This window comes from Symphalangus syndactylus, chromosome 9, assembly GCF_028878055.3.
Source record: "Symphalangus syndactylus isolate Jambi chromosome 9, NHGRI_mSymSyn1-v2.1_pri, whole genome shotgun sequence".
In the NCBI taxonomy this organism is placed as follows: Eukaryota; Metazoa; Chordata; class Mammalia; order Primates; family Hylobatidae; genus Symphalangus; species Symphalangus syndactylus.
Genome location: NC_072431.2, coordinates 96,288,729 through 96,305,391, shown reverse-complemented (window position 1 = coordinate 96,305,391; position 16,663 = coordinate 96,288,729). Strand labels below are relative to the sequence as shown.

The following is a 16,663-nucleotide window of genomic DNA, read 5'->3' as shown; positions in this document are numbered from 1 at the left end:
CTATTGCAAAGGATAGTTTTCACATCAGCTTTGCCAGTTTGTTGGATGTAAATCAACTGGAAAACCTTTTTATTTCCACCCCAGCTTTCTGAGTATGAAGTTACAACTTAACTGGGGCTGGGGAAGCAGGCACCTCTGGTGAGGGATAGGAGGGGAAGTCGTCAAACTATATCCTTAGGCAGGGAAGAGGGGATGCTGAGGTTAAACCAAGAGGGTAGTGGATGTTGGAGGTATGGAGTGCTGGAGAACAGAAAGGGTCAAGAATGAGAATGAGGGAGCAGGGAAAATATTCAGAGACTCCAAAACTTCTCCGAATAGGTTTCTGAGACTCTGCCAGTTCTTCTCATATCGATCTTTATAATCTTATAATTAATTAGTGAAAACAGATTTGGATAGCTTGGTGAATTCAGTGAAATAGTTCTGAATATGGGCTTTCAGTGTATCCATTTTCAGCAGTTTGGCCACTTCATCTACCTGGAACCTCTTTGAGCCATTTTAGCAGCACCTTCCAGCTGTGGCAGATACTGAAGCCTTCCTGGAGGAAGATGTCTGCAGAACCTATAGAAAGATGGGTGTCTGAGAGATATGAGGAAAAGTCTCAAAATGCCAAAGCATTCCTTTGCTTGCTTGGCAGGGTAGAAAGAGAAGGTAGTGACCTATTAGGATGGTCCACTCATCCTGATTTGCATGAAACTTTACTGGCTGTAGTACTCAAAGTTTCCAATCCCAAGCAAACAGAGACAGTTTTGGTTATCCTATACCTACTGTAAAGGTGGTTTTGAGATGGAAAAAGATAAAGAAAAGTGGTGGTGGGTGAGAGGAGGTGATGCTGGAATCACCTCCTCAAAGGCAGTCTTTTTGCAGCTGCAATTTGTGTGGCCTACAGGGAAGATCAAAGGACGCTTGGGGAAAATCACATGGGCCTGAGCAGTCGGTCCAGGGACCTAATACTAAGGAATGGCCTTAGGTTTGTTCTAGATATCTTGGTTGTACAATCTACATGCATTTACTTTTCTAAATATGCTTTTTTCTCTCTTTTCTTAGGGAGGCAGGACACAATGTGTGAGAGAAGTCTGTCCCATTCTCTCCTGTCCCCAGCACCTTAGTCACATTCCCCCAGGACAGTGCTGCCCCAAATGTTTGGGTGAGTTACTATTTTCAGGTCAAAGAACAATGTAATTTCTTCTCAAAGTTTCTTCTGGGAGTGTTTATCCACGTTGTTGTTTTGAGATTCTCAAGTTGTCCTATTTTGTGGCTTGTTAGAGAACCTCTTCTAATTACAGAGGTGGAAGGTGTGTACAGGGTTTGCTTCTTAACGGAGGCCTCCAGGGAGGCTTCTCTCTTGTCCTCACTTGCATCTGTAACTGGGTACACCACATGACCTGGGGTAATTCTTCCTTGTGGTTAGAAAGTATTGAAGAAACTATCTTTAACAGGGTATATGCCTATTAACAGGAACGTATTTTAAAGGTATTTGAAGTAAACCCATAGAGGAATATAGACTAGTGTTACTTTCAGAGTCAAAACCATGCAGGAAGAAACACATGCAAGAAAATGAGAGTTTTGGAAGGAAATAGTGAATAATAGCCAACAGAAGGAGAGTATGTTCTCTTTCTTATTGAACATTTAATAGGTATTAGGCACCATGCTAGGCACTTTATATATATATATTTTCTCATTTTATCTTCTCAAGAAGCTGTGAAGTGTAGGTACTAAGTATATAATTCCTACGTGTAATGCAGGTGCTATTATTAGTTTTATTATACTGAAAAGGAAGTAGATTCCTAGATGGCAGCCCAACCAGTGGGTTGTGGATTTGATATCCGACCACAAATCTGTGCGATTCCTGAGCCCAGCTCTAACCTGCTGCAGCTCACCTTCCCTGGTGTCACAAGAGGGCTGCATGCACGTTGCCAGCTGAAAGGGGACAACTTATGATGGGTATTTTCTAGAGAGTGAGGTTCTTTGGCTTTTGCTTATATGCTACCTTCTTCTTCTTCTTCTTTATTTTTTTATTTTTTTGAGACGGAGTCTTGCTCTGTTGCCAGGCTGGGTACAGTGGTGTGATCTTGGCTCGTTGCAACCTCCGCCTCCTGGGTGCAAGTGATTCTTGTGCTTCAGCCTCTCAAGTAGCTGGGACTACAGGCACGCGCCACCACACCCAGCTAATTTTTGTATTTTTAGTAGAGACAGGGTTTCATCATGTTGGCCTGGATGGTCTCGATCTCCTGACCTTGTGATCCACCCACCTCAGCCTCCCAAAGTGCTGGGATTACAGGCGTGAGCCACCATGCCCAGCCTATGATACTTTCTTAATGATTCCTGAGCCCTTGAGCTAGTTGAGGTCAGACTATTAAGTTTCAAATAAATGTGGTGGCTTGAGCCACCATGCAAATACGATAGAAGCTCCAGCAACCTTCTTAGAATCTCCAGGGATCCTTGAGGGGCTAATATTTTCGCTAATCACCTCTGGCTTCGTGTTTCTGCTCCTGCTATTTCTCTTGATTTTCTTTCCTTCCTTCCTCCCTCCCTCCCTGCCACCCTCCCTCCCTCCTTCCCTCCCTCCCTTCCTTCCTTCCTTCCTTGCTTTCTCACTTTCTTGCTTTCTTTCTCTTTCTATCATTTTGTCCTTTTAGAGGCATCTCCCCTCAAGTCTGTTTACATCCTGTGATGGAGAGCAGATTTTGCTGAGGGTTTGCGGGCAATAAGTGATTATTTTACACAGAAGCATAGTGAACAACATAAAATGGGATATTAAGTGCTCTCATTCTTAAAAGGTCTTAGTTGTTTTGCCTTTGGGAGAATTTTACTGATTGTAAAATTTACTATTTGAGCTCCAGCCTCCTCTCAGTTAATGCCCACACCTTTTCCTTGAATCCTGTCTCCTTCCTTTCAGAGTTTACTGTCTTCAACTTTGAAACAACCTGTTGATTTATTTTTCTCATTCCCAAATTAGCACAGCCATACCATGAAGTCTATTTTTTTATGACCAAGTTGACAAATAAAGGTATTTTGTTAAACTAGGAGCTTTCTCCTCTTTGTTGGCTTCTTCTGCTAACTTCATCTAACAATGCTTGCCTTCCTGCTACACACACACAAACACACATACACCTGCAACACACATGTACACACACACACACACATGTTTAAAGTAAATGCGAAACAGAAGAACAAAGGAGAATTGCTTAGACATGCCTGATTAAATACATTTTCACTTCTGTGTGTTCTGTTTGGGTTGCCAGTGTGTATCAGTGTCCCTGGAATAGGGTTAGCCAGTTCAGTGTGGCACGAATCATCATGCTGTGGGCCATGGTGGAAGCAGTGGCCACTTAAGCAGGAAAGCCATTGCAAAGGAGGTGGCATTTGGGTCTGGCTCCACAGATAAGTAAGTTTGATTAATGCTTTGAAGCTGGTACTGTGGATATGCTGAGTCAACTCAGAAGCTTCGCATATGAGCAACAGCTATTGTATTGAATGCAGGTTTTTCTGTTCATTTATGGTTATAAGGCACACTACAAAAGGAACAATAAGTTTTGAGAAACTTGAAAATCGTAACTCCTCCAAATGAGATCTTTTTTGGTTGGGCTAGACCCCCGTGGAATGACATGGAAATGTCTTAAGTCAGGCTGTACACAAAGTCTCTGAACCACTCCCTTGAATGTTTTATCTTATGTTGGACCATGATGACTTTGGGATTAAGGTAAGATTTTACGCTCTTTGAGGGTAAAAGCAAATATCCCCACACAGCAAGAAACAAAGACAAAAAAGCAAACAAACACTAGGATGCTTTCTAGATGCCGAAATCTTAGTCTAATTAGACTTTAGATGATTGAGTGCTGTTTTGCTCTTAAATTTTCCCTTGGGCAGGGTTCATTCACATGATATACCTCTGCCTTTTGCATTACAACTTTCCTTTCCTCGTTTTCCTCATTCTCAATGGAGAGTCTCAGCACAGGTCAGTGTACACAGAGCAGCACCCAGTGCACTCTAATTGACACAGCCCAGGTTCATATTTGAATTATATCACCTCTAATAATCATAATACATACCATCTGCCATTTATTGAGGATGTGTAATGAACATCAGGCACTGCTCCAAGAGCTTTATATTTACAATTTTAGGTAAAATTTTCATTTTAGCGAGGAAGAATTTAAGCGATTGGTCACATTTGTTCAGGGGGATAAGCACATTGAAGAGTCTGTTTGTCAATCAGTCAATAAATCAATTGATCAATAGACCCATCCAGCCATTCCTCCACCTGTGGAACAATATTGACTGCTATAATGGTAGTATAGGCAACAGGCTATGGGAATGCAGAAAGAGGTCATTGACTCTAAGAGGTAGAAGGGCCTTTGCAGAAACAATGTGGAGCTCAGCCATGAAGAAGGTGCATTGTGATTGGTGGAGGATGAAGCTTCTACATAGAGCTCTGTATCTATCTATTCATTTATCTTCTGCCTTTTGCCAACAAGGATTTAAGACCACTTACAAAATACATGAAGCACATGTAGATAAAGGATAGTAAAAAGGCAAACCAGATTATCACAATTAAAAAAAATTACTCAACTGAAGCAGAGATATTTTAGATTATTAAAGGACAGAAATACATCTCTGATTGACTGATTAAAAGGATGATAATGTTTAGAGCAGTGAAAAATGACTTCACCATCATTTTTATAGTAAATACAAAAAATAACTGCTCATTCATATTTCTTGTTACCATGTCCTAAAACTAAGGTGCAATTAGACAGAAGTGATTATAATGGGATGGGCAAAATCTATGTGATCCAGGCTGTGCACAGCTTTCTGATGCTTCAGGGTAAACCTATTTGGGTTCCTTAGAGGAATATTTAGGGAAAGAATGAATTTTTTTATTTTGCAGATAATCCTTTAATTTAGTATGTCAGTTCTTAGGAAGTTTAAGAGACTCAAGACCTGGGTGTGCACATAATACCTGTGTTAGTTGGGGAATTAACAATCATCATGCTAAATCATGCCTAGCCATGAAAGAGTTTTTGGTTGTATGCTTTAATATTAACACCATAGTTAGAGGTAGTGACATGGCAATGTGGTATTGATGATGCCATTTTATGAGTGAAGTCAGTGAGGCCTGGAGAAATCATACTCAGTGGTCACCAGGGAGTCCATATGTAAGATCCAAATTATAACTCACTTCCACCTTTTGAGGGCCAACAAGTTTGCTCTTGGTGGTGAGAACCAAACTAATGATTTAGTTCTGCAACTATATTGTATCCTGGCCTTGAGGTTGGCTATGATAGGAAGATAGCATGTTTTTCTTGACTCCTACTAACAGTTATTCCAACAACTCTAATTCTGAGAACAGCATTTAGTACGTTTAGGTATTTTGAGCATTTCGTTGGGCCTACTGATAAACAGAAATTGTTGTTAATCTTTTACAAGAAGAAAGTGTGGTATGAATAGAAATTTGATCAGTGAACATGAATTAACTTAGTCTTTAATTAAAGTAACATTGCATAGATGTTTTAATGTGCTTCAAAGAGTAGAAACTCAGTTATTAAAAGAAAGGAGGAAATTAGATTGTATTCTTTATTTGGGATTGCTGTTTTGGTCCTTTTGTTCACCAATCTGGTCCTCACGTTAGGGAAAACCAAGCCAGTTCTACAGAGATACTATGCCTATGAAAGGCTGGACACTCCACAAGTGCCTCTGTGTGCCCTTTGAATTAGCTTCACCCTTTATTCCTTTATGTAATTTCATGACTGAAATGCTATCTTAGTCTGTTTAGTCTACTGTAATAAAATACCATAAACTCTGTAACTTGTAAACAACAGAAATTTATTTCTCACAGTCTTGGAGGCTGGGAAGTCCAAGAACAAGGTGCTAGCAGATTTGCTGTTTGGCTCATAGATGGTGTCTTCTTACTTTGTTGTCACATCGTGGTGAGGGTTCTCTCTGGAGCCTCTTTTATAAGGGCACCAACCTAAGTCATGAGAGCTTTGCTCTCCTGACCTAATCACCTTTCAAAAGCCCCACCTCCTAATACCATTACATTGGTGATTAGAATTTACCATATGAATTTTGTGGAGACACAAATGTTCAAACCATAGCAAACAATATTTCATTAGTTCCTTTTGCTCATTCGAGACCTTCTTGAGATATCATGATTCCTCCTACCTCCACCCACCTCCCGCACTGCCCATACCCAAGTTTTAGATAATTTTACTCATTCTTTAAGAAGCTCCTCAGGCATTATATTTTCCAACAATTCTTCTCTGACCTCCTAATTCCCACAGTTTCTAGATCGTCTTTTTTCCAGAACTTACCTTACTGTTGTATTGAAACAGCCTTTGATGAGTTTGCCCTTTCACTGGACTGTGAGCTCCATGAGGGGAGCTCATGTGTTAGTGATTTTGGTTCACTGTGATGAACGCATTATAGATTTGTTGAACTTACAAGCTTCATTGTGGAATCAAACTCTTTTTTAACAAACTTTATCCAAACTAATGACTCCTGGGGATCTTTTAGGCCTGTCTGACCCAAGGCTCTATTTTTGTGCTCCAGACTTAACTGGTCTTATGAGAATGTGTAATGGACCTATGATGGAATCGCTGGTGACAAAATGGGACATCCCCGATTCTGTCTTACTTACACCGTGCTTCTGTTTCTCTCTAGGTCAGAGGAAAGTGTTTGACCTCCCTTTTGGGAGCTGCCTCTTTCGAAGTGATGTTTATGACAATGGATCCTCATTTCTGTACGATAACTGCACAGCTTGCACCTGCAGGGTAAGGCAGCTCTGAGAGGCTGTGGTCTAGCAATGACAGCGTTTGGGTTTCAGTGTTAACATCACAGCCATAGCCAAGGCCAATGGTGTATTATTTATTGGGAGGAAGCATTAATGTTGCCATTTTACAAGGAAAATCATACTCAAGTTCACCAAGAACTTACATATAGGACCCACACTATAGCTCAATCATCTTCGAAGGACCAAGAAGTTAGCTCCTTGTAGTGAGAATCAGGCTCCAAGGGCCGGTTCTGAGGATTTTCTAAAATCAGACAAATACATATGGCAGTGCCCTCTGGCTCTAATTATCCAAGATGAATTCTCTAACACACCTGGCAATAAAAATTGCTTTTAATCACATTCAAAAGAAGAGAAAGGCATGGATTTACAGTTCATCACAAAGATAAACCTGGCAGTTTAGGAAGAGAGTATTTATGTGTTGTTTATTGTATCTTGTATTATTTGAAGCTTTGCTCATTTTTCTCGAAAGGCAACCGGAAGTCTAATTACTGCTAAAGAAAGAATTCCACAGCTTCAGAATTTTAAAGGGACACACATCACACATTCATAGACTGTACTTATGCAGTAATTTATTTTGGAAACCAAGAAGAAATACATTTATCAGGGAGGACTTTAGGATTATTCATTAGTGAGTTAATGGATCACATCTGTCTGACAAGTTTAGAATACACTTTCGTGGTGATGGTTGTTGTTTATTTTTAATAGTTAAAGGTCTGGAGAGGGAAAGAGGGGAGCTCTACTCAATGTCAGCTATGAGTCAATAGCTGGGATTAGAACTCAGTAGTTCTTGATTACATGCTTTGTTCAGTAGCATGCACCACTTCAGGGGGTGGTTGGTTAAGGGCTGAACTGTCCGTTCCCCTGAACACCGAACATGGAGTAATTCCTAAGCCTGAGAATACCTTACTGAAGCTTCTTCCTCCTCCCATGGTTTGTGTTATCCTATGCTAAACGTATAGCACCCCCTTCTTGCCTTGGCCTTCATCCTCAGGACTTCTCCTCTCCACTAAGAATTTCGCAGGAGATAGCTTCCTCTTGTGGATACTGAGCCTTTGATGAAACATATCACATTCCCAATTCTCTTGCTCACAGGAAAGCCTGGCATCCCATCAATGGGAGTTAGTTGTACTTGCTGTGCTTTGGGTTCATGGGTTCCTTGAGAGATGATTAGGTAATACATCTCCGTGCGTAGCAGGAAGTATAATTAATACTCTTCCTCCAAAAGGGTGTTTTACTAGAGTATGAATTCACAGTCATCTTGGGGATATTAAATGCTTGAAAAATCAAGCTGCAATCATTTTGAGTAGTCAGTATTATTTTCTGTCTGCTTTGAGCTTCCATTTCTAGTGTCCCCACCCAGTGTTTCTTATGATTTCCATGGCAGGTGCAGGAACCTGCTGAATACGATTTAATACAGTTGGCTCTTCGACAATGTGGGTGTCGGGGCATTGATTCCCTGTACTGTTGAAAATCCATGTCTAATTTTTGACTCCTTAAAGACTTAACTAATAGCCTACTGTTGACTGAAAGCCTTACCAATCATATAAACAGTCAATTAACACAAATTTTGTATGTTCTATGTATTACATACTGTATTCTTATAATGAAGTAAGCTAGAGAAAAGAAAATGTTATTTAGAAAATCATAAGGAAAAGAAAATATATTCACTATTTAATAAGTGGAAGTTGATTATCATAAAGGTCTTCATCTTCTTTACATTGAGTAAGCAGAAAAGGAGGAGGGGTTGATCTTGTCTCAGGGATAGAAGAGGCAGAGGAAGTGGAAGGGGAGGCAGGAAAGGCAGGCACACTTGATGTAACTTCTATTGAAAAAATTTCTCAGTGTAAGTGGACCCATGCAGTTCAAATCCATGTTGCTCAAGTGTCAATTGTAGTTTTCTGCATGCAGGATGGTTTCAGATCTTGGTGCCTTCAAATTTGACAATTCCTCTACCAGCAATGTTATTACCATCTTTAAATTTGATTAGCAGATGCTTCTTCATCCACAACAGCCTATCTCAGGTGTCATACAACCTGAGAGGCTTTCCTGACTTACCTGGATAGGTAACTTTCCCCTTGTCTTTGCTATCTTTACACCTTTGCTAGTTCTGTTTACCACATTATAATTGCAATTTGCTTGATTACACAGTTATCTACCTTCTTTCATTGTGAAGAACCCCTTGAGGACAGAAGTACATTTATTCATCTCTGTATTTGTGTTCTCATTGCTTAACACAGTGCTAGGCACCACAGTCTAATGATATGTACATAAAGCATGTTCTCTCTCTCCACACACACATACACACATGTACACGATGAAAGCAAGGAGATCTACGGTGAAGTATGCATTGTTTGAGAGCTAGGGAGTGCCCTTGTTTTTAAATAAGAAATCAGGATATGCAGTTTGACAAAGGATTATATTTTTTCCAATTGAAGTTGGTTTATAATAATTTCTATGTGCCAGGTATTTTACATTTAAGAGGCACAGTAAACCTGAGAAACAATAGGCAGAAGAGCACTTTTTTTTTGAAATCAAATCATACTTCTTTAACTTACAGATGATATAAACTCTTCCCCTTCAGTGGATAAGTGGCCTGGTCAAAGTCACTCCACTACATTAGAGCTCTGGAACCCAGGTCCAGTTTTGAAACTGTTCGTTCAGTTCCTTGGTGAGCACAGAACATACTTGAGGAATCTTGTCCTGAGGTGGTGCCTTTGCTCTTAACTTTTACCCTCTGACCGAAGATATCATGCCTTTATGTTAAGCTCCAAACGGTGGCATAAAGCCATGGAGGAGACCCAAGAGAGCACTATTAGTGCAGGTTGCAAAGAGGTAGAGGGCAGGCAGAAGGAAACTGGTGGTTCGTGGGGAGCTGGGTGGTCTTGCCACATGTTGGTGGAGTGGGTTCATCAGTCTCTGGAATGTGAAATCATAAATCCTTGGGAGGTAGGGGTTGCATGCCATAGTTTCCACAGTGCCCTCATATTCTAGTCTAGATACTTAATCAACAATCACATTTTGAAGTGAATGATTTATTGCAATAAATTAAAATATGGTACCTTACAGACTTTGACACAGATAGTTATGGGTTATGAAAGGAAGGCCAGGTAGGATGTTTGGTAGAGGTGAAAATCATTTTTAATTTCTAGTTTGCCTTTGGGCCCCCAGGACTCTACTGTGGTTTGCAAGAAGAAGTGCTCCCACCCTGGTGTCTGTGACCAAGGCCTGGAGGGCTGTTGTGAAGAGTGCCTCCTACGAGTGCCCCCAGAAGACATCAAAGTGTGCAAATTTGGCAACAAGATTTTCCGGGTATGTCATGAGACAAGCACATGGGAACTCCTGTATTACTACGCTGACAATTAAAAAGCTCCAGACACGAGGCAGATTGGGTTATCCCATAATTTCTATATACATATACAAATGTATATGTGTGCATATATTAATAGAATGTATTTATATTACAGTATTATATATACATATATAGTTAGAATCAAGTGCAGATAGGGGCAGAGAATCAACCGTCTGAAAGATGTTTTTCTTGACTATATTTTTGCTGAAATATGTTAAGCCTGTAAAACCTGCCTGAATAGTTAGGAGTACCTTGTCTCGTTGGAGATGCTCAATGACACTTGTCAAGGTGATGATCCTTGTCAAGATCCTGATGGATCTATACAGCTTGATGCTTTTAGAAATTTTTCACAAAGCTACCTTTGCAAAGAAAAATTTTCTCATTTGGAAGATATTCAGATAAGGATGTTAATAGTGTATGTAGTTGAGCCAGGTGAGAGAGCTCTGCCCAGCTGAATGGAAAAGGTTGTCTTTTGAACATCTGTTACCAATCTCAGGTGTATTTTACATTATTCTCTGAGGACCCCAAGTGGGAAACAGTGCAATGGCCATTTAAACTTCAAAATGCAAGGTGGTTGGCTTTGTCCAAAGTACCTCCTATCTAGTCCATTTTCCCTAGGGGTGGAAGGAGTCAAATCACTCTGTACTGAAGCTGTCACCTCATGATACCCATGAGAATCAAGACCCACATAAACAAGTCAGTTGTGGTAGCTCTGCAGGCATGTTGCACTGAGCCAGACTTCCTATCACACTGAAGTAGTTGGAGGGAGAGGTATTGGTTCTGATGGAATAGTAAGAAGATATGAGGTGTCGCATGGTCTCACTTATAAGTGGGAGCCAAACGATGGGATCACGTGGACATGGGAGGGGAACAACACACACTAGGGCCTGTTGCAGGGTAGGGTGGAGGGAGGGAGAGTATTAGAAAGGATGGCTAATGCATGCTGGGCTTAATAACTACGTGATGGGTTGACAGGTGGAGTAAACCACTATGGCACACGTTTACCTATGTAACAAACACGCACATCCTGCACATTTACCCACAAACTAAAAATAAAATTAAAAAATTAAAAAAGAGAAAGTAATTGAGGACAAAAAAGACATAAAGTGTCATGCCCAGTGAAGAGGGAGGCATGCGTGTTGTGTTTACACCAGACTTTCAGAGATGCTCATATGTCCTCTTGATATAAAGTCTCCTCCTCCTGTGTCTCCAGAACACCAGATGAAATAGCCTCACTCTCACCATGGTGCTGTGTGCAATGTATTTTTTTTTTTTTTAGATGGAGTCTTGCTCTGTCACCCAGGCTGGAGTGCAGTGGTATGATCTCGGATCACTGCTCTGTCGCCCAGGCTGGAGTGCAGTGGTATGATCTCGGATCACTGCAACCTCCACCTCCCAGGTTCAAGTGATTCTCCTGCCTCAGACTCCTGAGTAGCTGGGATTACAGGTGCATGCCACCATGCCTGGCTAATTTTTGTATTTTTAGTAGAGATGGGGTTTTGCCATGTTGGTCAGGGTGATCTCGAACTCCCAACCTTGTGATCCACCCTCCTTGGCCTCCCAAAGTGCTAGGATTACAGGCGTGAGCCACAGCGCCCGGCTGCAATACACTTGTAAGGCACCTTGTAAAAACGGTTCCTTTAAATGACTGAGGCTTAAAATAATTCACGGAGACATGGATTCCTAGAAACGTGTACTCAGAGAACTTGGTACAGTCAGGTGTCCTTTAAGGCAGATTCCGTTAGGTCTTTCTCTCTTGAAAGGCACTAGAGGGTAGACAGTCCTTAAAATAGCTTCAAAAAGTCAGGAAGGCAAAGAGGCGGGGAAGTCATCAAATATCTCAACTGTTTCTGTTTTTAACAAAAATCTGCTGCTTGGATCTGCAAGCTCAGGAAGGAATCCTTGTTTTGTTTTCAGCCCAACTCTGTTTTCTGTGATCTTTTCTACCCACAAGCAAGGATGCACATCCCTGCCTGTCCTCCATAGGTACAAGGGCTTTTTGTGGTATTTGGCATTCACAGATTATACCTTTCATGAGTGAAAGAAATTCCTCAAATAGCTCTTTCTGTCTGAGCAAGGATCTAGTCTAGGAAATGCTGCCCTGCGTTTTGAGAGGAGAGGACTAGATAGGCAGGGACATGATATCCATGGCACTTGGAGTCTTCTCTCTGAGCTCTGCATTTTCAGTGGCTTGCCCATCAAGTGTCTGTCTGAGCACTGGGAGTCATTTGAATTAGCCTCTCTTTTATGCATGTCCCGTATGGGCCAGAACCATGGCACATCTGGTAATTAACCACCTCTGGACATCTCAGTTAACTATTGGTGCTTGGGACGGCTTAAATATTTTAGTCTTATCAAATGGGAAAATTAGATTTCTGTCATTGTATCATGTATGAAAATTCATGCTTGGTTTTCCCCCAGGGTGGAACTAAGTAAACAATGCATGACAACAAGACATAAATATGGCTTAGTTAAACACACAATAATTATTTTTATATCCAGGAGGGGGAACACACACACACACACACACTCTTGCACACAATCTGAAATCTTCACTAATCTTTATCTTAAAGCAGTTGGGTGTAGACAGACACCTGAGTCATTTAGTCTAATGATGGCATCCCTCACTCAGGGCAAGAAATGCTTTCCTCCATGGAGAGATTACAGTCTGTTGCCTCAACTCCTGTCAGCCTCCAGCTGCTGACAGGATCCTGTGCCCTCTCTTGTAGGATGGAGAGATGTGGTCCTCTATCAATTGTACCATCTGTGCTTGTGTGAAAGGCAGGACGGAGTGTCGCAATAAGCAGTGCATTCCCATCAGTAGCTGCCCACAGGTATGTTTGGAACACAGATTGACTTTACCTTAGTGTCTTGAGAAATGTCCTGTGTGTGGCACGGTCGCATGCCATCTTCCGAACACAGACTCCAGCTCCCCCAAAGCCTCTACATTCCTGACTAGCCAAATGCCCCTCGCAAAGTTTGCTCATTCTTCTTGCAGATTTTATCCTTGCATGAAAATAGCTGTTGCTTTGCTCTTGTCCCAATTCTGATTTCTTATTGACATCTCCCATTCATTCTGTAAAACTTCTCCAACTCCTGCAAGATCTCTTTCTTTGTTTTCTTTTGCCAGGTTTTGTTTAACATCGTAACTGTCTTTTGCCTTTTCCTCTTTTCTCTCCCTTCTCAAATCAGAGCTTTCCTCTTATAGCCATTCAAAGTAATATGTGGTTGTTTATTAATACTTCCTCAAGGGGTTTCTCCTGCCTCATGGCATCCCCGATTTCTTTGCTGAAGTTTTCTCTCTCTAATCCTGGCCTCCATTGTAGCCCCAAATGGAAATAGCATCCTTATGGAAATATCTCTTTTCAACTCATAGCTCCAGCACACTGAATAAAGCAACCATTATCTTCTAAAGCATGAGGTTCATTGAATTCACCTCAGCAACTTGAAACCTTTTAAAGTTTTATAAAATTTGGGAAAATGTCAAACCTATTCAACACCTTCCCGTGAATGAAAAAATATATCCATATATTCAGGACGTGTCCTCCCTTCTCTGTTATAGACAGCTTTTAATTTTATTCACATCTGTTATTATTATAAACAAAAGTTGCTGTTTTTACTTGACTGCCAAATGAGGCACAAAAAAACAACAGCTGTTGCTATTGCACAACTGAATAAAGAGGAGAGGAAAAAAAGAAAAAAAAAAAAAAACCCTAATTAGTCTTGCTTTAAAAAGCCTCAGACGTAAAACTGAAAGCCTCTCATAAAAGAAAAAAAAGAGAAGATACAATAAGTAGACTTGAACATGGTCTGCTTATAAATATTCATTGGGAAAAATGGGATCACATCATTATGCCAGTCCTCCGGGAACCCTCGCTGCTAATGAACTCTTGCAGCACATGTTAGTAATAATGGGCTTCCTTATTCTACAAGACAAAAACAGGATGCTGTGCCAACCTGGTGGCTCAAGTAACTAGCCTCAGCAGGCCGCCGTGGAGTTTCCAGCTTCACTTGAATTCTGCCACTTGTAGCTGGATTGATAGTTTTCATTGTGCTCTTGCTGGAGGAGGGGAGGGCGGGGGGAGGTCAACGTTCTTTATGTCACTGGTGTCTCATTAGCCTTTCATCATTGTGGACCACATTTGGGCCAGGGGCATCCATCCCTCCAAGCAGAGGCCTTTCCCTGCCCCACCCACCCCCTCCACGCCTTGTCAAAGCTTGTTGGTGCCCCTGCCAAGGCCCCTGCCTCAGGGGCCACCTTTCTGTTTCTAGGCTTCCTTCCAACCACTCCTCCAGTTCACACTTTCCCTTCTCAGGGGCCAGCAGGAGGTCTTTGGAAGATAACTCAGCTCTATCTACCATGGAAATCTTGTTAAAAACTTATTTCCCCTCCCCTACATTGTCTGGGGAAATTTTGAAAAAAAAAAAAAAAGAGAGAGAGAGAGAGAGAGAAGGAGCTTGTATTCCCTGCTCTGTCTTTCCTGGCTACTGCATATCTCTTTTTCCAGATGTAAATATTTCTTGTAGAAGAAGGGTTTTATGATTGGATTCCCTGTCTATCCTGCCCCCCCTCCCCATCCTGCAACTCCCCCAGAGGCAAAGGAGTGCCATTTGTAAGAAGGGCTATGAGGGCTGTAGTGGGGACTGGGTCATCAGGACACTGTCATCTCTCCATCTCTAATATGTACTGAGATATTATAGTCACAACACTAATCTCATTTAATGCTAACATCACCCCTCTGAGGTGGGTGCTATTTCTAGACCCTGCTTATGGATGAGCCTGCAGCATGACCAGAGTCTTACAGCTAATTGCATATTACACAGGTGCTCTGACTTTACAGCATGTACCTGATTTATTCCCTCATCTAATTTAGTGATATCATCACTGCCACTTTCATTTTCTGAAGACAAGAGATGGAAGTTTCCACTGAGATGTGGATGTAGGGAATTGTAGTCACGTTTGGTTGGGGCCTTGGCTTTAAGGCGGCTCTGCTGTGTTGGGATAGAGCACCTTAATCCTCTTGTGGCCGTCATTCCCTGGGCCTGAGCTGACCTCATTTGGCTTCATCTGCAACTGCTTTCAGTCTTGAGAAACCAAAAGAGACCCCTGTGCCAAATTGCAATTGACAGCAGAGCTCTAGGCAATGAAAATATGTTGCGATGCCGCCACACTATGGGATGGCTGGCTGGGGCTGAGTTTTAAGTCTCTCTCAAAGTTGTCAAAGCCTTTAATGTATCATTTGGGCCTAGCTGATGCAAAAACAAATCAGACCTGATTAAAGATCTTCAATAATTAACCAGAAGCCTTTAAGTCAATCTGATTTTTTCTTTTTGAGTACTTAAGCCTACTCTTGATGGAAATGACCAGTAGTGAGTGAGTGAATGAGCAGTGTGTGAGCCATGTGGCTTTGACATGAGCCTTGGCAACCTCTCTGTGGTCTCTGTTTCCTTAGTTCCCTGTAAACAGGGGATAAGGACAACTGCAATTGGAGGGTTATTGTGAAATTTAAATGATAAAGTATGAGGAATGCATAGCACTCAGTCTAGTGTATAGCAGATAATAAATATTAAATTATCTTCAAGAGAAAGGACTCAAGAGGACAAAACTGCAGTGGGAAGAAAATGTCCTTTAGAGTCAGACAAAATTAGGTCTGATTTTTGGCCCTACCCTTGTGTTGCATGACATCAATTTCTTTACCTATAAAAAGGGAAATACTCAGCTCATAAGGTTCTGTGCATCTTAATAACAGTGATTATAAAATCTCTAATGTTCATTAAATCTTAATAGGTCATAAGTATTAAATCCTTATCACTAACCCAACGTTACCACATAAGTAAAATATCGAATAAGATACTTAACATATACTTGCATATAGCAAGTGCTCCCTAAATGTTAAACTTCTTCTACGTTTCTTTTTCTCTGTGATTAACCACTGAGTCAGAGATAAAACAACTGATTTTCTGATATGAGTCCTGAGAATATGTCACCTCCTTTAAATGTCATGCATTAAAAATCTTAAAAGATGTGCAATGTAGGAAATTGCAGTGTATTTCCAGAAAGGTAATGAAGCATTACTCAGTGTTTCAAAATTCTCAGCTTCCTTGGCTTTGAGTGCATAACAGTGATTCAACATGGATAACATACCACTTTCTGAAACAAGAAATCTGACTGAATTTGATCTGTAGCACAGCTATTGCCCATATCCATAGTGCTGATGATTCCTGAGCTTGGATTACAGTTTATCGTTTAAGTTTCTCCAACAAGCAAAGACAGAAAGAAGATCTTGTAGGGATCGATAGGTTGACAGATAATTCTCATTTTTATGTGTGTGTCCTTGGTCTCTAAAGGGCTAGATTTGGATATCAATGAAAAGGTTGAGTCCAGACTGTCTTCATCTTCCTTCCATGTGAGAAAAATCATACTAGTGAGCCCTTTAGGTATTATATTTCTTGGAGGATAAAAACAGGAAAGCTTACTGAATGACTTTGCCTGGCCTTAGAACCTGATACTTGAAACTTCATTTTCACCA

At 41.0% G+C, this 16,663-nt stretch overlaps 1 protein-coding gene across 4 annotated transcripts in view; it reads left to right on the top strand.

The window, feature by feature from the left end:
* The window catches only part of BMPER (BMP binding endothelial regulator), a 244,931-nt gene that overhangs the window by 134,688 nt on the left and 93,580 nt on the right, over positions 1 to 16,663 (top strand). For 2 of the 4 annotated variants that reach the window (XM_055293454.2, XM_055293452.2), the window contains exons 7-10: positions 1,045 to 1,144; positions 6,655 to 6,764; positions 9,953 to 10,093; positions 12,863 to 12,967. In XM_055293454.2, coding sequence (XP_055149429.1) covers positions 1,045 to 1,144; positions 6,655 to 6,764; positions 9,953 to 10,093; positions 12,863 to 12,967 — 456 coding nt within the window. The remainder of the gene's footprint in view (positions 1 to 1,044; positions 1,145 to 6,654; positions 6,765 to 9,952; positions 10,094 to 12,862; positions 12,968 to 16,663) is intronic. The other 2 variants (XM_063609694.1, XM_055293453.2) reach the window with 1 other exon arrangement.